This window comes from Copadichromis virginalis, linkage group LG6 (genome assembly GCF_057382275.1).
Source record: "Copadichromis virginalis isolate Kocher_CV1m ecotype Utaka linkage group LG6, C_Virginalis_male_GT1.1, whole genome shotgun sequence".
Lineage (NCBI taxonomy): Eukaryota > Metazoa > Chordata > Actinopteri > Cichliformes > Cichlidae > Copadichromis > Copadichromis virginalis.
In genome coordinates, this window is record NC_140623.1 from 28,753,575 (window position 1) to 28,780,456 (window position 26,882).

At 40.9% G+C, this 26,882-nt stretch overlaps 1 protein-coding gene across 1 annotated transcript in view; it reads right to left on the reverse strand.

Moving 5' to 3' along the window:
- Positions 1–25,834, reverse strand: part of ntn1a (netrin 1a) — a 58,301-nt gene extending 32,467 nt beyond the window's left edge. The window contains exons 1-2 of the mRNA XM_085459712.1: positions 25,668–25,834; positions 24,454–25,504 (exon numbers count right to left, since the gene is read on the reverse strand). Of these exons, the coding sequence (XP_085315838.1) occupies positions 24,454–25,477 (1,024 nt within the window). The 5' untranslated portion in view covers positions 25,478–25,504; positions 25,668–25,834. The remainder of the gene's footprint in view (positions 1–24,453; positions 25,505–25,667) is intronic.
- Positions 25,835–26,882: the final 1,048 nt, after the last annotated feature.

Below are 26,882 nucleotides of genomic sequence, written 5' to 3' on the forward strand. Positions count from 1 at the left end.
TAACAAGCACTTTGCCTCATACACTGCATGTACTAAGGGTGAAAGAATTTTTTTCAAAAAGGAAAAAATATATATAGATGAGAAGTGAAAGAAAGTGCCTGAGAAAAGAAAAAATAAGGCGGACAGAGGGATGGGAAGAGATCAGTGTGCTGCTGTTGCTGCTGCTACTTGCAGGCTTAACTTGAGGAGACTTGACTAATTGAGATCAGGTCATACAGAATATTCATCAGTCCTGCAGTTTTATCAAAGGCAGATTAAAAATGCAGCGTGGACTGATTTCCAGTGGACAGATTCCATTTGCTGTCAAGCAGCCGTAACCTTCTTGTCAGACCCCTTTTCAGTCAACCTGTTTATTTATGTCCTTTCTTTATTCCATCATTTAACATATATGGTTTTTAGTTTTAATGTTTTTTAGTGTAAATTTTGCAACTCAGGGCGCGAGTACGGAGAGCATGATACCAGTTCTGTCGCTGTGTGATAAAATGTAGCTTAGCTGAAAGAGCTGTGAGAACTGGCACGTTTGAGTCCCTCATGATGCTATTAGCAGTGGAGTGAAGGTCAGGATTAAGCTATGGATTTACAGTAGATTGAGGTAAATACTACCAAAAAGAGTAAAACTATACAGTTCTCTATCCAGCTCTCCTCCCAGATCTAGGTGTAATTTTTGAAAAATACAATATCGCCTTCCACTGTTACCCCGATGACGTACAGATCTATTTTGAACTTACTGACGACCTTGCTGTGTCCCTGCACTACTTTCAAGAATGCACGCGGGAGGTCAAAGAATGGTTCCTGAGTAATTCTCTTGTTTTAAAGAGACTGAGATTGTGATGTTCAACAGTAAAATCCCTCGTGCCCAACTCTGTGCTGCCCTGGGTTCCTTTGCTAGCTTTTCTTGTGACTATGTCAGTAACTTGGGTGTACTGCTGGATAGCTCGCTCAAACTCGATAAGCAAGTGTCTGCTGTAGTGAGATCTAGCTTCCACCAACTGCGCCTTATCTCTAAGGCTAGGCATTATGTTCCGCATGAGGACCTGGAGAAGCTTATTCACGCTTTTGTGACCTCCAGGTTGGATTACTGTAACTCTTTGTACTACGGTCTTCCCTCTTCTCTTCTTCTTAGACTGCAAACAGTCCAAAATGCAGCAGCCCGCCTCTTGACTGGTACCAGGAAATTTTGCCCTATTACTCCTGTTCTAGCTAGCTTGCATTGGCTGCCCATAAAGTACCGTATTCAATTTAAAATATTACTCCTTACATTCAAAACTATTAATAAATTAGCGCCAAGTTATCTTAGTGAACTTCTCAAACCACATACTCCTGCTAGAACACTTAGATCTGCCACTCAACTACTTCTGACCCAACCCAGATCCCGGCTGAAGTCCCGGGGTGACCGTGCGTTTGCTCTGGCTGCCCCAGTACTGTGGAATACCCTTCCTCTCGACCTCCGTGCATCTGATTCCCACTTATTCAATCTTGCCTTTCTCTCTAGTTAATATTTATTTTATGATTTTATATTATGCACTTTTATGCTCATTTAATTTCTTGTTTGCTCTGTACCTGTTGCTTTCCTATGTATCAGTGACAGCTACCTGCTTGCATACCTAGTACTTGCTTTGGTCCTATTTCTATTATCGTCCTTCTATTCTCTATGTTACTTGTTAAGCACCTTGGCATACCCTTGGTTTTTAAGTGTGCTTCATAAATAAAGTTTATTATTATTATTTATTATTTATATTATTAAAAGTCAGTTATAGAAATATAATATAAGAAGATAAAGTTTTTATTTTCTTGACTTTAATGGTAAACTTGGGCTTATTTTATTAAACAGACTTCTTTAATAGAAATGTAGTTACAAACCATCGTGTCTGATATTTTGTATGTTGTATACTTTAATAATTCCAGTAACTACGTTCTCTCCTGTTAAGTTCCCCTCTGCACTCTGTATCACAAATAAAGCTTATTACCTGTTGTATTTTTTTTTAAAGAAAAAGGAACAAAAATAAAACACAGACATGGCACTATCACTGATTTTTCTTTTTAAATTGTCTTAAAACTGTGGCTTTACTTTAAACTTACGTCAAAGTGGACGAATACTCAAGTCAGTTATGTTTGCACTGAAGAGAAAACAGTTACAGAACATATTTCTTTCTACTGATGTTTAAATACAAAATACAAATGAAACAAATGCAACTGAAAAAAAAATCCCCACAATTTTAAATGCATTTCATTTCATTTGTGTACACGTGGCCTTACGCTCTATAGCAGCGTACAGCAGCGCTAGGCCAGCCCGCTGCATGCTGAGCTAAATGGCCCATATATTCACTCGCTGTCTGCATGGGGAGGCTAATAAGGCCTTTCCTTTTTCAAGAGTCTAACTAGCCACACAGAACCACAACAACAAAGAAAGGCCTAATGGCCTCCAATTTCCCGCATTAGTGCCCATTTAATGGCTGACCTGCCCTCTCGTTAGGCAGCGCAGCATGGGAGCACTTCTCAGCCTCGATGGGTGTGCACGCACTTTCACATCAACACACACACACGTACACACACACACACAGCTTTTCACCCTCCAAAGCCACACTGCCTCAGGCCCCTGCAACACTTCCACCCCACGCTGAGACTGCATAATAGACCAGTTTGTAAAAGGGCTACCCTGTGATCAGTGGTGCATCCATTTGCTGAGTAATCAAGGATCTTTTGTCTGAGCGGTGTGCGTGGAGCAGAAAGCGTGTGTGAGAAGGTATGCGTGCATGCGCAAGTGTAAGCGCGCACGCTTCCATGAGAGAGATTCTCTCTTCCAGTCTGTCTTTATTTTTGCGTCCATCGCCGGTAAAATGTGTGTCTCCAAGTGAGTGTTTGCGTAATTCCCAGATAAAGTGGCGTTGTCTGGAAAAGATCTCCTTCAGTTTGTGTCTATGGGAAAACAACAGCTGATATACAGTGCGGGAATAAAAGGACCCTGGGTTGAGCCACAGAGGGGCTGACGAGAGTGCGTTGTGTATATGTCAGCTATGCCATAAAAATGCCATGGGTGGAGGATGACATTGGCAGGTCCTATTCAGCGCTATAGTGGTGAAAGGCCTTTTAGGATGAATAAAGATTCTTGGGCCCTGTCAGGTCTCCATAGATCCCAGCTGAACAATACCCACTAAGAGCAGCTGTCTTAATAGCATAAGGGGCTGACAGCTTTAGGAGTAATGCAATGCTGAAAGCAGTATCTACATAAACTTTGGCTGAGTCCAGACAACAATCTGCTGTGTGATATCACAATATAGTCCAACAGTACCGAACTGTTGCTTAGATAGCTTAAACAGTGAATGTGTTCTGTATGTTTCTTGTAGACATTAAGTCTTTAAGGAACCTGAACTGATAACATTGGCAGAGCCATATGACCTCCATATTCAGGAGCCCCATGTGTGAACGGATGTAGTGGCACGATAGCAAAAGATTTCTCCTGAGTGTGATGATGATTGGAACTAACTGGATTTACAGTTCCTGTATCAGGAAGACCAAAATCGCTGGGCTCACTTAAGAGAGCTGTTGAGTTTTTATTGAAAGGCCATGAGTGGGAATAGTGTATAAATGTATTGTGTTTGACTGATGAAGCAATGTTTCCCTTACAAAGTAAGCGTGGATTATTGAAACAAGTGCCTGATGTTTCTTTCCGCCGTCACTGTCTGATCTGATAATCACAGTGTGAACTGTTTGAGACTTAGCTCCTTCTCAAGTATTAGCTGTAAATCAGTTGTGCAATGGTTTGAAACCATAGTACAGCTCCTTGTCACCTGGCTGTCAAAGCCAAGCATAATAACCTTTCTCCACAGTCTTGCTCTCTGTTGTTTTACATCCAGCCATTACCCAGCCCTGTCTCCTTTGCTAGAAGCATCACACATCTACAAACTCCACTAAGGCATAGGAAACAGGCGAGACAGATCTCCAAATCTTCCCAAAACAAAGGCTCTCCCTGCTCATGTCAAACATCACTTCCAGTCTGTTTACTTAGTGAGTTTGGTTTCTATGGGACTAGCAGATCCATAGTGTTTTGGGTTCATATAACTCCTGGCAGGTCGTCTTGTGCGTTGCTGGCCCTGAGGCTGACGGGGATGGGCTGGTGCTGTCAGTGTTAGACAATAAGACAGAGTTTACACAAGGCTAACTCACGCTCCTCCATAGCTGTGATTCATACTAATCCCACAACCTCTGCAATTAAAGTCATCTTTGTCTTCCAACAATGTCAACTAAAGATTTTAAACCCATCATCTTATAACACAATACATTTGGCCAACATTGATTGGTGACTGTTAGATGAGTAAAATAAATGGTGTTTGAAGTTAGATGCTTTGCAGATTATATAAGCTGGTTTGGCTCTTTAGGCCGAAAACACAGAGAGCGTTTGTTCCACTGTCCCCACTCTTTCTCTTTCTTTCTTATTCGGTTACTTTTTTCCCCCTTTAAATGCATTTTTTATTTACAGCATGTGAAGCAGAGCCCCAGGGTGACGTTCACTACCTTCATTTGGAAGGCACTCCCATTTTGCACCGGCTCCGCCTTGCTTAAGGGTAAGTGGATGAGTGCTGGGGTAGGGATAAGCTAGATTTAGATTTCTTTCTGCTGGGTAAACATTTAAAAATATGATGGGAATTATTGATACAAGTGGTTTCCTGGATCCTTCTGCCTTTTTAACGTCATCCTTTGTTGACACTAAAAGTTCATTATTGACTTTGGAAGCAACAGTTGGCAAAAATATCACCAGAAGGTCCACTCTACAGCTGTCTGGAGATTTTACACGAGCACTTTAAGGACCTGTCATTCTCCCTGACTTAGGAGCAAGTGTTTATTTGGTAAATTTAAGCCAAAATGGACATTTTTGCTTTAATATTTGCATAGAAATGGAAATCAACGCTAAATGGAAGCTCTGCTCAACTATTTATTATATGCTAATTAGCAATTGCAGTGGCATGACCATACTAAGCAGGGGGGCAAACTTTCACCTACACACACACACAACACACACACACACACACACGCATTCCTTTGCGAAGTCAGCATTACTAGGCTACCACTTGAACTGTGCAATCTCCCCTCCTCACCTTGCTTCCCTTTCCCGTGGGGAAAACCAGGCATTCTCTGCTGCAGATGTCATTAGTGACAAATTTCTCTATAAAATTTATAAGCCATGAAAATGACTTTAGTTCAGTGGTCAAACAGAGGAGATGGAGAGGAGAGGAAATCCTCTAGTGCTCTAGTAACAGAAAGGGAGTAGAGGAGTGGAGAGATGGAATGTAAAAGAAATAAATCTTAAAGTAAAACACCGTTGCCTCCTGTTCCCCATTCCTCTCATCCCTTTGTGTTTGTCCCTCCTGTTGAACCTCAGAATAAATTGGAGCTCCGCTGCTTGGCTGTCTGACCTCTTTTAAAACCTGTCAGTTACTAACACATAGCACGGTCAGGGGGCAGGTTTCGGCTAAAGACCAGGTTGGAGTATGAAAGAAAATTGTCTTAGCAATTTCATAACCTGCTTTTGCAGTTTGCAGTAGTAGTTTTTTTTTTTAAAACATTTTGCAGGACTTCTCCAAGCTGTCTTGTTAACTAACATATTTTAGTTGCAGTGGAAAAGGACACCGCATACACACAAGCTGGCTGGCTAAAACCTGAAGAATAATTTCACTGACAAACTGCTATGGGAAATAGCAGTATATTTAACAATCTGCAGTTACAGTAGAATTCAAACTGTCTATCTATGTACCTTTGCAAGGAGAGAGTTACAAATTTGCAAAGACATGGGTCGGTGCATTTCGAGCAGGTTGTGATTGTTTGCATACAGTATATAAGCTAAGCAGTAATCTTGAGCCTGTCAAAGTTTCTAATTTCTAATAATAGAAACAGCCTTAGCAAAAGCAAATCAGAAGTTAGGGCTACTAATCATCTCTGTAAGTATGGCCAGTTTTTATTACACCTAGGCTTGAAGGTGGGCAGCAGCATGCAGACAGGTTGATGAAAGAAGTGTACCTGAAGATTTTTCCTGAGCATTTCTGTGTTTGCATACACACACTGTACATTTTTGATTTCTTGCCATCAACTAAAGCACAGTCTCCTCTCCGGAGGAGGGAATGAGTGGGATAGTCACGGAAAGCCAGCTCCTTCACTTCTGTGACACATTTATTGTCCTCAGCTCTCATCCATCTTCAAATTGACACGATTTGAACTTTAACCTGAATTCCTCAACGTCGTTCTAATTCTTTAACCCATCAATGTGCCGGTGGAAAATAATTTGTCGCTGTAGCTACCTGGCTTCACTTCAGCCATATACTTTGCTTGGTCGACTGTGGGTCACAAATGGACTGTGAAGCCAGCAACAAGCATTACTTTTACCCCAGCTCAGGTGTTTTTCTTGGAAGAAACAGAAGAAAGCAGAGCTGAATGTGGAGAGGTGATCTCATAAAGAAACAGATTTTTCTAGCCTGTGGCAGAAAAACTGGATAAATGATAGAGAAGCAATGTGAATAAGATGACCTGTGCCTATTATCGGGCCTGGAGAAGCATGACTAATAATCTGCAGCTTGTGCGAGTCTGTGATGGACGGGGAACACCGGTGACTGACAAACTCAACTTCAAAGCTACCTACATGCTGGAGGATATGATAAATGAACAGTCATTAGCAACGATCTGCAATTTTGTAGCAGAATACAATCCCCTACAATCTTTCAGACTTATTCGTACAGAACACATTTTAATTGTGTGCTTAATATGAATATGATTGCCTTCTGAAACTATGTGAGTGCATGAACAGTTACAGTAAATGCAGGCAAGCAAGGAGGCCAAATAGTTTTGAATTATTAGAAGAGAAGAAGAGAATCAAATGGATCACAATGTGTCAAGTGCGTGTGCATGCATATGCATCACTTGTGTCAGAAAAGAATTCAGATCTCAATTTGAAACTCTGCTATTGTGAGTCATAACAATAGAGGACCTTCAAGAATATGATGCTATGAATCCAAATCCAACAGATTTAGTATTATTTTCCACTGCAGCTCAGTCATTCCAGATTTTCCATCTCCCTGACTGGATCTTTATAACAAGTAAAATGTGCTCTGTCCAGTTTCAGCCTCTATAATTATGTTAATGTATACAGCCACAGGAATGACATAACTTATATAAAAGGCTATTATTTGCAATAACGGCAAACAATAGACCTAAAAGAATAATATGTATTGTGGTAAGTTTGAGGAATTAAAAGTAATTTTTTTTAACTTAAAAAAAGGTTATAATAAACGTTATAATACTTAACTTCTGTGTCTCTGCTAACTGTATCCCTGTGGATTATGTTTTTAATTAAGAAACTGCTACATTTTTTTGTACTTTATTGTCCTTTCATCACCAAATCTTTGCTCATTTGCCGATCATTTTAGCATTTATACATCTTTTTGTTATGACAGTGCATTTTAAAATAATTGCATTCATTAAAATTCAGATTTATTTTATATCCAGCTCAAAAAACAATGATCAATCTAAGCAACACTGGACAATAGCACTGTGTTCATAAATAGATACGAGTGCATTTTTTGTCAGTAAAGTAAAAAAACATTTTTTACGGATGCACACTGCCACTTTACTGCGATGTTCGTTAGTAGTGAGTCACGCTTCGGCAGATATGGCAGATGGGTTCTGCGTTAAAGCAGTTTGTCAGCTGGTTTGGTCCACGCCGATTGGTTCTGACACTGATGGGACACAGATATTTTTACTGTACTGTTTCCAGAACCACATTTACTGCACTTCTCTGGCATAGAAAACTGGGGAACAGGCCCTTGTGCACGCAGGCATGAACGTGTGCTTGTACACAAACACATTTACATACTTCCACTTGTTTAACTGCACTGCTAGAACCGAAGCTCTTTAAGTTTTTCCAACAGGAAATTGTTTTCTAACAAAAACTGAAGCATTTCATATCTTCCATAACCAGTTGTGGCACTTCTGACTCAGACAGGAAGGACACATTTGGGAAGTGGAGTCGGAGGTAAAAAAAACCAACTTTCTGATTCAGAAATCCAAAACCTCATTTTAATTTAGTCATTGGTAGAAGGTAATTAGTGAAAGGGGGGAACTGGCATTTGCCAGAGCAAGCAAACAGATGACTTACAGGGAGTAAACTGAGTATTGCGCCACTTTTTTCATTTAAGCGGAGAGGAACTCAAACAACAAGTAAGCGGTATTTTCTAAAATTGAGGAGTTATTGATGCTCCCTCTAATAAGAAAGGTTAAAGGAAGTTAAATGATGTTGTGCAGCTGCAATAGTCAGAACTCCTGCCATCTTTTGGTTCAGCTAAACGTTCTTGCACTCTGAATGACGATTCTCAGAATGATGCCTCCCATACAATGCTAAATATAAGGTATGGACTTATATTTACAATATAATCAAATACAGAAAATTTTAACAGTATGCGTACATGCTAAATAAATTTACAAAACACAGCTAATGTCTGAGTGGAGGAGGAGACGGTTAAAAAAAGAGGATCACAAACTTTCAGTATAAAGGTCTGAGAAAAAAAGGCTTTTGTTCCCCTCCACATTTCAATCCAAAGAACACTATAACCCCCAGTGAAATGTAAGTGCTTGTGTAATTTATGTCAAGAATAATATTACCCCATTGTGATTTTGAGACTGTTGATATTCTTTTATATTTGCACTGGCAGGAGGGCGACTCAGCTACAAGATGATTGTGGGCCAGGAAAATTGACTATAATTATCAAATAGGCCACTTAAACTTAATCTAATGGAAATGGCTTCAGAAAATAGTTTGACCTCTCAGTGCAGCTTTTTTGTCTTAACGTCTTGCAGCTGATTTATGAAGCCCAACAGCATTTCAGCAGCGATGGTGAAAAATCCTTCGGTTGGTATGTTGGCATTTCATACAGATCAAGTCGATGATACCATCATTTGTAAAATCATTATGGCCGGACAACCCGATCTCGCCGACCAACACGCTCACAACTTGCCTATTGTACTGTGACCGAGACCGTGTAAAATACAAAATCCCCTGTGCTGGCAAGAGAGGTGTCATTTCCGATGAGGTCACCGGCCATGGCAGCAGCCTAAACACGAGCCCGTTATTCTTTTCCTTAAACCTAACTCATGTGTTTCTTTTTTCTCTGTATCTTTATTTGTGATCTCTCCACTCTTTATTTTTCATTGACCTTGTTTGTTTTAAGGACACCGAGTTAATTTCATTTCCCGTCAACCACTACGGAAATCCCGCACAGAAACCCAATACTCTCTTTCTTTCTAAAAGTGGAAGCCGTGCCGCTCAGTGTTCACACATAATGCAACTGTGGCTGTCACAGAACAAAAGCCACAGGTTTTAAAGTAACAAGTATTTTTGATAGATTTATGAAATTGCACAGCAGGCAGAATAATGTCCCCTCTTGATGGAGACATAAGGGTTTCCTTTTGTTGTCCACTCTCCGAACATTAGGAAGTTCATGTACTAAAGATCCCACCTGGCTTTGAATGCCTCGAAATACAACTCCAGAAAGGAAGATGATAATAAAGATCATTTTCTGACCCAAAACACTGATTCCTGTTTGCCCCTGAAGGGTCTTCGCATATTCAATAAAAACTGAGTAAGCGTGTGTATCTTTTAAGGTACGATTTCATTTTCCTTTTTGGGAGCATACATTTGATTGGGATTAGTGAGGAAAAAAACAGTGACAAAGCCACAAATTACTAAGCACAGCTTACAGGAACAGGTCTGCATCATCTCCCAGACACACTGCTACATCTGGCCAAGCTCTTTTCCTCTATCCAGCTACCTTTTTCTTCACCCCAAGCTTTTTGACTTTCCTGAGAGACTACAGACCCTCCCTAGTACTTCAGCTTTCATCCCCTGCCAATGACCTGTCCTTGCCATACAGGGAGAAATAAAAATATACAAATATGACAAAAAAAAAAACAAGGAGAGGGCGAAGGGGTAAAAAAAGAAAGCCAGGTCCATTCTCCGGGTTCTTTTTATCATCAGGTAGACATCTGGATATCTACAGAAACCCGATGCATAATCATTTCAGTATCTTTTTGTGTCTCCAGAGGTTAGTGAGTAAGAGATAGAGAGAGAAAGCGAGAGCGAGGCCAAGTTTTCCTTCATGTGTCATCCAGTTCCAGGTCCAGGCTTCAGAAAAAAACACAGAGGGGCCCCTTTTGGAAATTAATTTTTGCCACGAACGATCATCTCATAACAAAAATATTACCATTCATGACTCAATTTCCTCATAATTTCCTTATCAGCCCCCCGTAATTAGCCCCATTTGTTTGCTTTGTCCTCCAGTGAGAGGGTCCCTTTGTTATTAAAACCAGTGACGAGACTCACGCAGGAACCTGATGACTTGTTCAGCTGGCGTGGGGGTCCCCACAGCTGCCGGGGAGCCCCTGCAACCCACACATGCATTCAGCATTACCACTAGAGACGACGCTCTCAACCAAGACCCGGCAGCAGTAGAAGCTGTATAAATGAAAACGACTGTTAACATATTCAGTCACGAGTCTCTTTCTGTCTTTAAGCTGCTCTCTTTTCCTTGTTCCCACTCTCCATCACTTTTTTACTGTGGTCACCCCTCTTCCCCACCACCCTTCCGACTCCATAATGGACCTCCATAAGGAGGAGCTCAATCAGCAGGGGCCAGTGCTTCAGTTCTTTCTGCACTCAGTTGGACACCAACCTTCATTAATTGGCTGTATTGTCCCCGAGGCTGGCAAGGGTTTAATAAGGAGGAAAAGGTCTTAGGTAAAGAAGGCAAGACCATGGCTTTATTCTATTACATGTGCTCGGTTTCTTCTTTTTTTTCTTTTTACTAAAGACCATGAGGGACAGAGAGGGGCTCGTTCTTGTTGAAAATAGCTAAATGAAGAGGAGAGACAAAAAGGGAAGAGAGTGAGAGAGCATATGGATTTGCAGCCCCTTACCCCACTTTTGTCTTATCTGTGAGAGCTAATGAGTGACGGATTAACCTGGGATCACCTCGGGCAAATTGAGATGACCTCGCAAACTTTTCCCCAAGCATCCTCCCAGAAGGCTGCATTCTGCTTCACATGCCAAACACATGCACACAAATATAGAATTTACACTTGAGTGTTTCCCCCCCAAAAAAATTCTTTCTCAAAGATCTTCAATTTAACTTCCTCATAGGGATTTTGTGTCCAAAAACCTGAAAGACAAACTGAAAATGCTGCGCTTAATAGTGTCAAGGACCGTGTATGCAGGAGTCTAACACCTTACTTGCCTAACACCTACTTGTAATTATTTGTGGTTGTGTCCATCATGTTCTTATCGTTGTGCGTAACAGATATTTTTACCCTTTAAAAGCTGGAGATTCTGACTTATTTATAATAGATTGTTTATTTCGCTTTCTTGGATCAGATTGCCAAATTCATGGTAAGATGGCAGCTTTTGGGGGATTTGGCACATCGCATCACTGCTCCCCAGTCTCGGTACCTAACATGTGCTCACATGCACTGGCCGCATTTACCTTGGAAAATGTACAAAGCTTTAAAATCCAGCTCTACCTACTCAACATTTTCAGTGTATTTCACAATGTATCCATAAACTTACTGTATCAGATTGGATATTTGCTCAATCAACTTTAGGTAAGTGGATAAAACTTTATAAAGCTGTATTTCGTTTTTTACCATGTAAGAGAACAAACGACCTGAACAGTATTCTCTCCTCAACCTTATTCAGATCTGTTTAATTTGTGCTGACCTCTGCTGACTGACACCAATTTATGCAACTGTATAAATCTGCAACTTCAGCTTCATTTACCACTTAGTTTGAGCCAGGGGGGCTCCAGTTTTTCAGTGAATAAGATAATGGATTGTATGACTTTTAGCTGTATTTATAACTATTCATTATATAGACAACTTTAGTCCCATACAAACAAACACAACAATAATTTAATGGCATGTATGAAAACTGGGTGCTACAAACCCCCGGTGCCCTGCTGGCTAGTTACACAAACACAGAGACACACACATACACAGCCTCCACCATTTGTCACCATCGCTGACAAATTACTGTCAGCTATCCAAAAACAACTACACACACACACATTTACACACACATACACAACAAATTCCAAGGGAAGGGATCTTTTTTTTTTGCTGGTGACACGTGAGCACGTGTGGTGCAAAATTAAATGGGTTAGGTCCGCTTGATCTGTCACAGGTGGTTTCTCCATTTTTTGTTTGCACGTGCTTGAGAAAAACGAAGAGAAAGAAGGAATCTGTAAAAGACAAGTGGAAGGATTTTTTTCTTTTGCCCACACATTAACTTCTGTCGATCTAATATCATTAAAACGTTAAGTGCAGAACAAAATGCTTTGAGACTTTGCATCTACAGTCTCCAAGTTTACGGCATAATTAAACCGCAACAGCAGGGGCTTTACTCCTCCGAGGATGATTCCAGCTGTTTGCAGTTCATTCAGATGACTGCAACAGTGTGCTTCAGCAACAGCGGGGGGCGCTCTGATCTGCTCAACTGACTGCTCCGTGGAGGTGTAACTTCATCCAGCCATTAATCATCTATAGCTGTGAGTGTTAAGGACCTCTGCTTCAGAGCACAATGTGCTCACGCTCATGCTAGGTGGTCCTGTCGGCGAGTTGTGCGACTGCTGCCAGGGCAGTTTTTGCCAGGACTTTCACCTTGAATCAAATGCTGAGCTGCTGCATATACAAAAGCCTGCTTCTCTTTTATGTCTCTCTCTCTCTCTCTCTCTCTCTTACACACACACACATAAGAGAGTATCTGTTTTTTATTGTTGTTGTTCATGCCGACACAGCCCTATCAGCTACAAGAATATTTGGAGGAACTGTTACAAACTGTGCCAAGGCTATCATTTTTAAGTGTGAACAGACCTGGGTAATTGTAGCGTAATGTAGCAACACATGCTGCACCAGCGTCAGTGCTTCTCCTACCTGGAAGTAAAAGAAGGAAAGCAACATGTGAGGATTTTACCTCACATTAGCTAATCACCGCAAGACCCAGAGCGCAGTGCAGGAGAGTTTTAAGAATTTTCTTCACTAAGAATCACTTTCTGTTCTTCTTGCTTCCTTTTTCTTTTTCTTCACATGTTATATATTTGCTTTGGCTACAAATGGCCACAAGTAGGTTGCTGCCTCAAAGAGGTGCTGAGGTCATCAGCTCTGATCCTCTACAGCACCACTGGCCCCGGCCTGAGGATCAGATCTCACATACGCACACACTCGCTGCTTTTTAACTGAAAGCATAATAATCCTCCAGTGCCAGTCTCCCTCTCTCTCTCGCTCTCTTTCTCTGTTTTCTTACTCTGTTTACTGGTCCCTTTATGACCCACGTTAACATGAGTCCGTCTATAGTGGCCATGAATCAGGATTGTGCTTACAGTGTGTTACAGACCCGATGACTGCATGAATGAGTGATCATGACTCGTGCATAAACTGAAGGGCTTAAAGGGGAAGCCTGCTGAATTCTTACATAATGTTACTTAACGTGTTTTAGCAGTACTACTGTATATTTAGAAGAAAGAAAAAAGCTGCATAGAATATTTTGTGTGTTATGCACACAAGCTGAACAGATTTTAATAACCACTTAAGTGAGCACCAAAGAGTCCTGAATAGAACTCTATGGGTGCATTTTGCAATGCCAGAGATGGTAGCTGTCTGACCCACTGCCCCACCCTTCTATTAAAAAGCCAATCATCTTCTTTGGCTCAATGTGTATTCCACATCGAGCCAATTGTGGTGTATTGACGCAACTCTCTGAGTAGTGGAATGAATAGCTATCTCAGGGCATTAGAAAGATTGCTGCTGAGTGGTGGGACTTGCCATTACTTTGGTATCACTTGGGTCTGAAGAGTGTGACTGTGAAATCTGAAGGAATGGTTAGAAAACAGTAAGATTACGCAATTTCTTTGACCCAGTCTTTAGCTCTGTGTTAGGGTAAGGCTCAAGACTACATTCGCAGTCACTCACTCAAAACCAAACTACTGAGTGTAGACTGTAATAATGTAGATAATAGCATCAACATCTGAAGAAAGTTTAAATCGCTCAAATCTGCATTCTTCCTAACACCTACCACAGTGTCATTCATTTGGGATAAAAAAGTCCAGTTGTTGAACTTTATGGTTATATGACCCATTGTGTATTGTGTTATGTGTTATTTGTTCAAACACTATACTGACAAGTCATTGTCTTCATCACAAGCTTCAAGTAAAATGTTGGGCTAGCCACGTGATTGAGAAGACACTACCGTACGAGAATGCAGTTTCCTCGGGTTCTCATTCAGATCCGTAGTGAGTTTGATTATTTACACTGTCTCACTTCAGCCATGCTGTTAGAGCAAGGAATTGCAAAACTGGTGGAGTATTGAAAGAAATGAAACAGCAACAGTGGAGGCTAAATAAATAACTAAATGTCTAAGTGGACGCTGTGAATCTGAGACAATATATGAATTTTCCAAATAATTCCTTTGTGGATAAAGCATTAGTGTAACAGTGTTACTTTTCATCCTCCCACTTATAGTAGCAAAGAGCTGAATCCTGGGAACCTTTCCCACCGAACGGTGCAGACAGTGTCCTGCCTGTCACGTCTATGTGACAGCACTTATTCTGTGGTGTAAGTGCGGGTGCTTAAAATATGTAGGAGACAGGCAGGCTGTGATTCATAGAGCTGAGGAGTGAGGCATTGAAGTGTCTTGTGTCTAATGTGTGAACGCAGACTAATATTGTCTGGTGTGGGTTTTAATTACCCCCAGTCATTTGGTACCCTCTCAAACCAAAGCTTTCCATCACATACACTCCACCACCCCTCTCCCTCCTTATCCGTCTCTTTGTTTCTCTCTCCCACACACTCTCTCTCTCTCACACACACACATGTACTCAGGCTGCGATTTATGCCAAAACCACAGCACATGGAGATCCTCCCTCTGCTAAGTCGAACTTTCACTATAGCATCAAGTCATCAATTAATTCATTAAGAGACACCTCCCCAGGCGCTGAATAGCTGCTCACATCCTAGAGAGCATTACTGTTTGCATAAACACCGACTGGTAGAAAATGAAGTTGACAGAGAAATCCAGACACAGTCTCCATTTCTCACTCTCTGTCTCTCTCTCTCTCACACACACACACACACACACACACACACACACACACACACACACACACACAGATGTATGCAGGCACACACTCTACAGTAAAAACAAATACACCAAATGATGTCAAGGCCTTCTGACAGAGATGAAAGACACACTGAAACACACAAAGAGGCAGAAAAAAAAACAGCTTGCAGACAACAGGCAGGTATTATGACTGAAAGGAGCGTCTTCCCTCTGTCATTGGATACATACACGAGGAACATCTGGAATATCTGAAGAATATCTGTACAGCTGTGTGTGAAAAGCCTGTGTCCCTCTGGTCTTTTGCGTTGCAGAATTTGTACAGATGTTTGGGAGCCACCTAAGTCATGTTTGAACACTGTTTTGGTATATTTGTAATGCATTTAACTTTTTGCACCTAAGGCAACCTGCCATGATTGAGCTCGCCGAGCTGTCGAAAACCAAGCCTTCCAATAAAAATAACGAAACAGCTGTCATCGCTGTAAGGAAAGCCTACTTTATGCTTGCGGTTTGAACCGGATTAATAAGATAGCCGAAAGTCTTTAGCGGGCATGTGCAGTGCGCCTAGATTTCTCCCTTGAGAATACACCTGATTACTGTGTTTGAGGGAGAAAGAAGAGGAAAAGATCATTTGGATCTCGTTGGCCAGACCAATTATCACCAGCTGCTAGGAGAGTATTGGCACAGATTGAATGGAAACATTTTAAATATGCCACACACACACACACAGAGACTCACACACACGGGGTCAATGTTTTCTTCCACAGGTATGCAGCACTGATCCTTCTGATCATAATCAAGAGCATGATGATGATTATAATGATGACTACAATCTGAGTTTCTGGGCTGTTTGAATGCTGTAATAAAAAAGCTACAGTACACAGTAAGTTGAAGCTTCAGCAAGGGTGACAAGAGGAAGTGAGCGCAGGCCAGAAGCCAACGGAGTAACGCAATATGGCATTCTTTCAGATGCAATATGGCTTCCTACCAGCGATTTCTCAAAAACAAGCTTGAAGTTCCATTTCTGGTACGAGCATGTGCACGGAGGCCCGCTCGCGCACACATGCACACAGGCGCTGGCTGAGAAAAGGGACTCACACTGTGAGCAGGGTCTGTGTTGCATTATGCGTTGTAGCCAGAGCAATGAAACAAAACCACAGTCGCCGAAAGGTTCGCTTTGCCCAAAGGACACTGAACTGCACAACAGATACACAGGCTGTGAAATTTCACAGCAGATTTTTGTCTTTTCCGACAGCTGAGCACGTTGCTTTCAAACCAAAAAGTAAGCCAGCCTCGCTTGTATTTTTCCTCTCAGAGCAAACACACTCGCATACACACATGTAATCTATGTGTACATTAACCACAGACATTTTTTGATATACGCTAATTTCCAGTCTTCAAAGGGCTGTCAGAGTTTATTATCAGCACAAAACTGGAATAGCATCAAAATTGAACTGCTTCTTGAACAGGCCTCATGACAAGCAACAACTAGCTCCAAAATTCCAGCTCCGAAAAGGGCCGCTGCCAACTACTGACATTAATTACTTCAAGATCTCCCATGCTTCAACATACCCAACAGTATCTACACTATTTGTCACATCTATTTGAGGGAAAATTATCGCTATTAGGAATGATCTCACTCCTGGGGATTGTACAGTCTCTGGTTGCAAAAGTGTGCAGAGTAGCTGTTTTATTAAAGTCCTCTGATTATAATTATTTTATTAAATTATCATTATTGATTTACACAAATACTTTAGTATCCTTCTGAGGCTCGAACTCAGAATCCTGCTGAAACAGACGGACTTTTTCATGCAGAGTATTTTTCACCCTGTGCCTCAGGAACTGAATTTCACTTTGGCTACCTCCTTACACAAAGTCTAATTTTAGTTTGTTCACAATCTTACTTGAATTTTTGCTATATTGTGAATGAAACACCCACCTGACTGTACACATGTAATCAGACAGCTCAATAGTTGTACCATCAAAGTATTTTTCTTTATCAGTAAGCGTGCATTTAAAACTCTCAGATGGTGACAGGACTTAACAGCTGTGAATACTGACCAAGGGTGAAAGTTCATAAGTCCAAGTATTTACATTTCAGATGTAACTAGCTTTTGAATTCTTAGCATAGATTCTCAGCTAAATTAGCAATGCGGTGTGTGTCAAAGCATCTCATCCCAACACCTTGTGAGGATATACAAGTGCAAAAATAGAGCTTCGCACTCCCAGATGACAGCAGTAGTAGTGGCTACAGCAGCAGACACAGCTCATATAGTCTCATGTAATCCTACAACAGAAAGGAGAGAGGTTTTCATTTTTACTGCTCCTGCAGTGTGTGTGCGTGCTTCTGTGTGTCTCTCTCCTGGATGTCTTTTTTTAGTGTTTAGTTAGAGCACTTGATATACTGTACCATCAGCCTTGCTTACAATCTGCGTCCACGTTTCTGTCTGTTTGAGAGATACAGCAGGTCTTCGAATCTAAAACAGAAGGGTTCGCCAGTCGTCTGGACCGTGCACGACTTATTTTTTGCAGCACGGTTTACAAAACCAGTCATAAACACTGATAAGAGCTCATGGAAAGAAGTTCTAGAAGTGAGAGAGAGGCCATTCCCCCCCCTGTTTGAACTGACGGATAAAGACCTGAAAGAAACTCTGTGCGCGCGCGTGTGAGCATATGTGCGTGCCTACCCATGACTGCACGTCAGAGGAAAAGGGTCAGTGAAACACTGAAGGTGAAGAAAAGTATGACAGTGCAAAGTGCAAAGCTAAGCCGTCAGTTTATTCCCAGCACTGTTTGCTGCCACTGAGACTAACAATGCATCCTGCCGGCAGCTTTGAAGATGAAGGATGCCGGTTTATAAGAGTGCACGGTGAGCTGCTTAAACATTAACCAGAACCTCAGTTTGAAAGGTTACAAACAAACAAAATGGCTAGGAAACATCCGAACTAAGGCCTGTAGGATATCTCTGTTGTCCAGCTGACAACCGACTGGCCGGGACTTCTTTTGCACACATAAAAACATGTGTCTGACTGTATACAACACAACTAAACAATGAAATCAAAAAGGGCAACAAATATCGCAAAGAAAACATGCACCACATGGGTGTAACGTTTGATCACTCTCTGGAAAGGGTTTCACAGAATCAGCCGAAAGCGAGAATACAACCCTCAGTCTAATGTGCTTGGATAGAAATGGCAAACTCTGATTAACTGTTTTGCACATAAAGAGAGCATCTGACAATAAGCCCTGTAGCCTTAATGACAAGTTTTGATACCTTAGAATACATCATTGAGGATGTGGTTTGACAGCTATTAAGAATAATTTCTGGGTTTTTCCAAAGGTAGCTGCAGAAACCCAGTCATGCTGTTCTACAAGCAGGTCTGAAATATGACAGAATCCGCTGTTCAGAAAAGGGCTTCAAGGGTTACTCCTAGTAGGCTGTCAAGATTGCAAAGAGTTAAAGAACAGCATGTCTATGGCTACAGGGCATCATTTGCATTTCAGAATTTTCAGTACTGGATTTTGTCTTATATAGTTGTTGAAAGCACCATGGTTAGCGGAGGAAAAATAAACTCTTGTGTTTTCATTGGTTACAAGAAATTTTGCAAAGTCCTGATAACATTGCTGGAAATGTTTTTGTTATCTCTCTCTCTTGTTGTTGCTCTGGAATGATCCTAAACTTTGTTAAGATGTTGGCAAAAATCCATGAAATTAAGAAAGAAATACATCACCTAACAGAAAACAGCTGTTTTAAAGAATTCATTTATTTGTTCTTCTTGATTTTTATTAATTTATTTTATTTTATTTTTTAGCCACATATCACAAGGCATTAACACAATTTCAAATATAGTTGCATGTGGCTGACACTGTCAGTCAGTTGCCTCTTAACAGCACCTGGGAACATTTGAATGTACTTTGTGTTTTCTGTTGTGTAGATCTTGATAACTGGGGGCAAAACAAGCACAGATCACAAGTCGCCCAAATGATTTAGGGATATGGAAAGAGGTGTAATTTCCACTGGAAATGAGGCTCCGTCTTACTTTCACACGTTGAATTTCTTCCAGTAATATTAAAAAGTGTCCACTTACCACGACAGAAGAGAAAAGACATTAGTTCTTAATTTTATTTCCAGGTATACCATTCAGGAGCTGCAGCAGCAGCAGCAACTGGTAGAAAAAGTGCCCTGCAGAATCCATTTGTCAAGGGTTTAGACTGACACAGTTGAAACCCAGGGCAACATGGTACCCTGTTTTATGCAGTCTAAGAGGCCTTTATAAAGAAAGACCTGCAGGCATTACTCAGTCTTTAAAAAATTATCATCCAATCAAAAACAAACAAGCTAAAAAAAAACAACCCAACTAACTGTATTCTGATTTAGTGCTAAAATTTGTCTATATGTGCTGGAAGTTGACATCAGTGAAATATAACACAGCAAAGCTTTAACTCATAAAGTAGCAGGCCTCTATCCAGGAGACTAATTGTGATCTAAGGTGCAATATGCATGATGACAATGTGGATCATAATTTGTCTAATCTGAAATCAAACCTATGTTTCAGGCTTTAGGAGTGAAAGACCCTACATGCCAACAATGAGTGAGCAAAAGCATAAAGATTGCAAACTGAGAGAGTCTCGTGGAAATATGTACAACTCTATTCTGTAGGTCATTATGGTGGTTGAGTTCAGAGAGGAAGGAGAGCTTCTTCCTGATCCTAAACTCTTTATATGTTGAGTTGTAAAATGAACAACTGAGGAAAATGTATTCACTGCCTCTCTCTTCCTCACACAGTTTCTCCATCATGTGCCCCCCCTCCAACCTATCCGACATACACCCCGCCCCTGGATTAGGTTCATGTACTTCATTTTCACTATTCTCGTCTCACGGCCAGCCCCTCCCTCCGTCCCTGCTGGCCCTTGCAGTACGGCACTTGTCCCCTCATTCTGCATGCTTTTTAGCCCTCTTCCCAATCGTCCTTAATCTTCCTAAATTATTCAAAACACTTTGTCTTCTTCTTGTACCCAAGACATCAAGTAAATTACGCAAAAACTGCAAACTAGGGGAAAAAAAGAATCACATTTGTGATTTTTTTTTCCAGAGAAGCTGAAACCTTCCTTTATCGCCTTCCTTTATTGAACAGTTGACGGGGATTTCTGTAAATGAGCTCGTCATTTAGCCTAAAAGGCTTGAGTGAGGACACTTCCACGTCATTCGTGTTATTTAGCTCATTGCATTACAGACTTAGAATTTGCTGTCGAGACACCCAAATGCATCGAGATGCACATTCAAGATTGCCCGATCTGTCTGATCATGATGGAAGTAATCAACAAAGTTTTACGAGATCCTTTCAACCATCTCCTCTCTTTTGTTCAGATGTTAGTGTGATATTTAAAGTTATCAAAAGGTTCTGTTTTCCATGTAACTCGCCCTCTTCTATTGTTCAGTTTCTTTACAAAGATCTACTTCTCACCAACATTTAGTGTTTGCTTCAGCTTAAAAATGCACACACACTTTCCCAAAACCTGCAAAATGTTAAAAACTAAAATACTTTTCTAAAAATAGCCATTTTCACACTTTTGTGAATCCAGTGCAATGTATCTATCTATCTATATATATATATATATATATATATATATTAGAGATGGCACGATACCACTTTTTTATGTCCGATACCGATACCGATATCATAAATTTGGATATCTGCCGATACCGATATGAATCCGATATAGTGTTTTTTAATCAACAAAACAGTTTTTTAAATATCTTGCTGCATTTTGTATAAGTTCATACTCAAGTTTAAAACAACAACTACACTAAAGCTATTCTGTTATATCTGTATGCAAAAAAAATATTTCATAGTTCAGCAATACTGATCAATCTAATAAACTTAAACCTACACCATCCTCCCTATTCTGGTATTTTAAAGAGTACTTAGCATATATATTAAGCAACCTAACTAATAGGGTTCCAACTCCCAGCAACAACAAAAATAAATAAATAAAAAATAGGGAACCACCCCTCACGCTCCACCTCATGATGCTTAATCGACGTAATCAACCTTAATTTGATGCAGTGTGGAAAAAAAATGCACAGAAATCAATTATTTTTCAAGAAATATTAAATAGATTCAACATCTTTCTTCAACAAAATTGCAGACTGCACAGATGGTACCTTCACAAAGGAAAAAGTACTATAGCTTACTAGGGTATATATATATATATATATATATATATATTAGACTTAATAGTTACTATATACAGTAATGGACTTCTATTCATTTTGCATCAAATTAAAACTTTGGGTGTCAGATAATTATTTATTAAAAGCTCGACATTTTAAATGAGAATAAGAAAGAAAAGTATGTCTTTGTGCCCCCTTTTCCCTGTTAATGCCCTATCGGCCCCCCTGGCTAAACTTTGCTAGATCCGCCCCTGCACAGTTACCAGCCGTCAGCTACGTAGAAAAAGATCCTCGAGTAGAAAGTAATATTAAATAAATTCTAACAACAGCTTATAGAGCTTAAACGTGCTGCTGTTGTTCAGCCGCTGGTTTCCTCTTTCTGGTGCAAAGTGGGCCAAAAGCAAACAAGAGAGACGTACTCCCACAGAAAAGCCGATCAGCTGATCGTTAAGCAGTTTCATGATTGAAGTAGCAGCAAGAAGAGGCAGTCGTTTGTTAAGCTTAACGCAGGAATGCTTTACAAACATTCAGAGATGGACTTACACACTTGCTTTACTTCTCTCGGGGATAACTTTGTCGGAGATGAAATGCCGGGTTGCTAGCGAAGCTCCAAATGCTATCCAGACCACCGACAGGTCCGGCATGCCACAGCCGCTCTATCATGTGATGCATACTGCTCCGACTGCTAACGTTCTGAGGTGAGTTACGGTGTGTTGCAAGTTTTGTGAGGTGCTTTCGTGATATTTAATGGATCGGATTACATTTTTTATTTTTCTCCGATATCCGATCCAGTAATTTAGGTCAGTATCGGACCGATACCGATACGTAATATCGGATCGGTCCATCTCTAATATATATATATATATATATATACATATATATATATTATTTTATTTTTTCTGGTCAGGTATAAAAAAGTGTAAATGATATTGGTTAAATAAAATAGTTTATATATGATTCAGGGCTTGTGCCTTTTTTCTGTTTAATAATTTTGCCAGTATTTACAAATGTCTCCAAATGTCCCTCTACCCAATGTGATGATAGATCTAACATTAACAAGGACCAACACGTTTTTCATTTATCTCAATGTTTTGTACCTTTAAATGACCAAAAAAACAAACACTTATTTTTAAAAATAGTAAATAAATAATATTGACTAAATAAAGCTGCAAAATCACTTACTTGGGTTAGTTACCTTTATATTTAAAAGCATGCAGGCTAAAATGGGTTACCTGACAAGAAAAACAAACTATAAAGAGTAAAAATACTCTTTTCTTGGGTTTTATTGCTTCCTTGGACAAACTGGGACTTTCTCCTACAGTATGAACAGCTTCCACTGTTTCTGTTGACTTAGCAGCATGTTCACATCTGTCACTAGGAATGTCCCAGAGCTTTAGAAATGGGCAACACTAGCAAACAAAAACCTTTTAAACAGCTGCTATGTGTCAGAGTGGCTGACATGTGCTGTGACTGTCAAACAATATAGAGCCCCTTTCCCCCTGCAGACCTGCAGCTGAATGGAAAATATAAGGGTCTGAATTGGTTTGTGATGGATGTGTCTTTCTGTGATTGTAGAGTGTTACACTGAGGGTTTTGTTTTAGTGTCTATCATCAGTCATCTTTTTGCTTGTCCTTTTCACTCTCTGGCTGTTTCATCGACATCCTACACTGGGGGCTGCACTTCAGATTATTGCAACACTGTTGCTTTTAAGGTCCACGTGATTCTAACACCTCTGTATACAGTAATTAAAATAAAACCAAAGTTATTTTTAAAATAAAATGCAAAGAGAGAATTTTTAATATGAAGCATGGCCAAAGAAAGGACGGTGAATAAAGATCCTCATTAAAGATTTGATACAAATCACCACACAGGAACACTAAAAGAAAAAAAAACTTTTGTTTAAATGTTTTCCAACACTGAGATTCAGGGATGAAACTGACAATTTCACTAATCTGCACAAACAATTCCTAAATGACTTCTTACAGTGTTTGAAATGCCCACAAGCTTTTTCTGAATCTCTAGCCTGCATAACTTGGCCATCCAAGCCATCTGAAAAGCATTCTGCACTATCTGCAATCTACAGGCTTACTTATCCGTGCCAGCTTATAATAAAATACAACTATTGCAACTTTGATCACTTTTATCACTCAGCAGCTGATGAAACTTGCAGACACAAAGAGCTGACTCGCTGATAAAATCGTGAAATTTGCCTCTTTTGTGTGTAACACCTGTTTCTTTTTGGTATTGCATAAAAAGAAATCATGTAATTAACTATGCTATCCGAATTTGAGGATTTTGCACAGTTATAATCCGTTTTAAAATTGATTTAATTTGAATTACTCACATTTGCAACCAATAAAGCAAATAACATCTCTTCTTCTCTGCAGCATGTTCTCGTGCTTGAATGTAACAATAAACTGTATAACCAATAGCAATAAATCTACTTTTCTGTGCTTTGTGTCATAAGACCTGATCGATTTTGTTGAGAGATACTTGTGTGATTGAGGAACGAAGAAGGGTCTGTTTTCAATTAGCAGTGTGGCGAGTTTTTGCACGATTCTTCAGATAAATTAAAAGGCATCGCTTTATTGTAGCGGTGAAGTCGAGCAATGAGAAATGATGCTGTGGGTCATTAGGCTCAGTGGTCCCGTTTGAGGTGGTTTAAAAGCCTCCATTATGGCCTGCGACGAGCTAAATGGACTTTCAAATTGCATTTCATGTTGCATGTGACTTAAATCCAAATATGCTCGTGGACGTGAGCCGAAGTATTCATTTAAACAGAACCGCAGTAAAGGTTGTATTTGAAGAGACTGTTGGAGCTTAATAAACTAAAGCAATTAAATTATTGGCAGATTTAAAGAAAATATTATTATTATTATTATTATTATTATTATTATTATTATTATTATTATTATTATTATTATTATTATTATTAAACCATATAATTGACACACACAATTTTGCGTAACGAAAATCTTTCCATTTCTCAATCTACCTGGTTAGGTTAATACATTTTCCACATCTCCAACACATCAGCACATCCTGCCACCGCAATTCTAATTTCATAATTTCAGGTTAAGAAACACTTCTCGTCATCAGACAGTCGCTCCGGGATGGAGGGCCGCGGGTGGGACTTACCGACACACTCGTTGGCCTCCCTGGCTGTGGCTCTCTGCCACGGTCTGTCGTAGTGAAAAGGTTTGCACCTGTCGCACTCGGGCCCGGCGGTGTTGTGCTTACACTCACACACCAGATTCCCGTCTCGGTCCTTTACGCACCGAGATGCGTGTCCGTTGCATTTGCATCTCCCTCCGACCTGCAGGTCCGACACTGAGTAGAAATACGAGTCCCGGGCCAGTTCCGAGTCGTCCTCATTCTCGTCGCCGAAAGTGTGCAACCTGCTGAAGATGACCTTAATGTCCGTGGCTGTGACCCAGTCCTGCAGCACCGGGGAGTTGTCAAAGTCATGCGCCGACGGTCTGCCGTCCAGCGTGCTGAAGGCGATGAGCCCGCCGGTCAGAGGGTAGATGTCGGTGTGTGAGTCCGTGCAGACTGCCTCCTGCTCGTTCTGTTTTGTGATAACGGCCCTGTTGGGCTTGTTATACATCTTCCTGCACTGGGTAGAGTAAACCTGAAAGGGTACCCAAGTTTTCCCGTAGTCCATGGACTTGTAAATAGCCATGGATTCGGGTCGGGGCGAGCAGAACTGTAGGCTCACATACGTTACCTCAAACTTCTTGCCGAGGGACAGAGTCAGGGTGACATTTTGCGGGTACTGGATGAAGTTCTCAGACTGCCAGCAGGTGAGGTTGTGAGGGTTGTTAAGATCCGTTAGATACGCTGGTGGGTGATACTTCTTGGGGTCAGAGGCGTCGCAGGTGTGACAGTTTCTGGTTTTCTCCTCTCCTGTCTCGGCAGAGGTCACCAGGCAGTAGCGACTCGGCGTCTTGCCGCAGGTACTGGACACCCTCACTTCCTTCCCGAAGGCGGAGTTGACGAAGTCCGGGATGCAGCGCCGCGGGTTGCCGTGTTCGTCGTAGCAGGGATCCGGAGGAGAGGTCTGTGCTGCAAACATGCTCATCCCGTACCCTCCAGAGGCGCTCCTGCACGACAGGGACACGGCGAGCAGCAAAACCAGCACAACATCCACAGCTCTTATCATGGTGGCTCCGTGATCCCCCAAGTGTGTCTGCAGAGTTGAGAGGGAACACAGAGAGCACGAAGAGTGAGTTATTTTAGTGATGACACAAAAATATATTAATATCTGATAAAAAAAAAAAATAAGTGATAAAAAACTGGAGTATATTTATTCCTAATTTTTCTTATCTAAAATCTATAAAAGCTCACTTTACCTGAGATTTATTTTAAATAATGTAAAAGACCGGCGAAGACGCGCTACTTTTCTCACTCGCTGGTCTCGGTTTGTTTGTTTCTTCCAATCTCTTGCGTAAAAATAGAGAAACGGATGGATTTAAGAGTCGCTTGTGTCCTTATAGCAAGTCCCGCTCCTCCTGCCGGTCTTTTCAAAATTTCTCTCCCTCCCTCTCTCGCTCTCTCTCTCTCTCCACATATTCTCTCGCGCGGATCGGATCTTGCTTGGCACGGCTTTAGGTCAGCTCATCTTGGGTGACAGCAGGCGGAACAACGACGTCCACTGGTGGCGCTTCAGGAGACTGTTGCGGTAGTGGGGCGCAAATTACCTCAGGAGAGAAGACAGAGAAGTGTGAATCTGAGAGACCCCCCCCTCCCCAGTTGATCCGGTACTTTATGCTGGGTTGAGCACGTTTAGCAGAAAACAGTGAAATCACCCTTCCATACAGTAAAAGCCCTGCTATATCCACGAAATATTTGCAGTTTTCTTCCTCTTCTACTTCCTTTTTCTTTCTTTTTGCCCAAGGCCAAACTGGTCCTAATTTACCATTTACTTTAGTATTGGCATTTCACCATTTTAAAAATGACTTAATTTCATTCTGTTATGTGTAATTATTTTTAAACGACATCAACATAAAATGTTTCAGAAGGACAAAAGGAAAGGTCTTATGTCCCTCTCAGGTTTCTGTCCACAGTGGAACAGTTGGAGGGATTAGGTTTACTTAAAATGAAACAGGCACTAAATTGTGGAGTGCGCCAATAATGTGCTCTTTTTACTATGTTAAATTCGAGTGTTTAGATTATTTGGAGAGCAATTAAGCGTTTTTTTTTTCTTGGTTTCTTATTGGAAACCAAACTGCTTCGGGATAGCAGCCATACTCAGTTGCAGAATGACGCCAGCGTTTGTACTTTCACACGGGTCGGGTCTTGAAAAATAAAACATTTGCACACCAGATTCTAGGCTTTTTTTTCTGTGCAGGGTTTCAGAATACATGCCTCTTGAGTTGGAAATCTTCTGTGACCAGCTGCTCCATGAGACCTGTTGAATATTGGCACAAAAAGTAACCGCGCCATCTTGTGCCCATAGAGGGAAACAGCAGCTCAGCGTTCAGTGACCGGCTGGTACTGTCTGTATATTCCAGGTGATGGAGGTATAACACCACGTAGAATAAAGACATTCACTGCTTAAAGGAGTG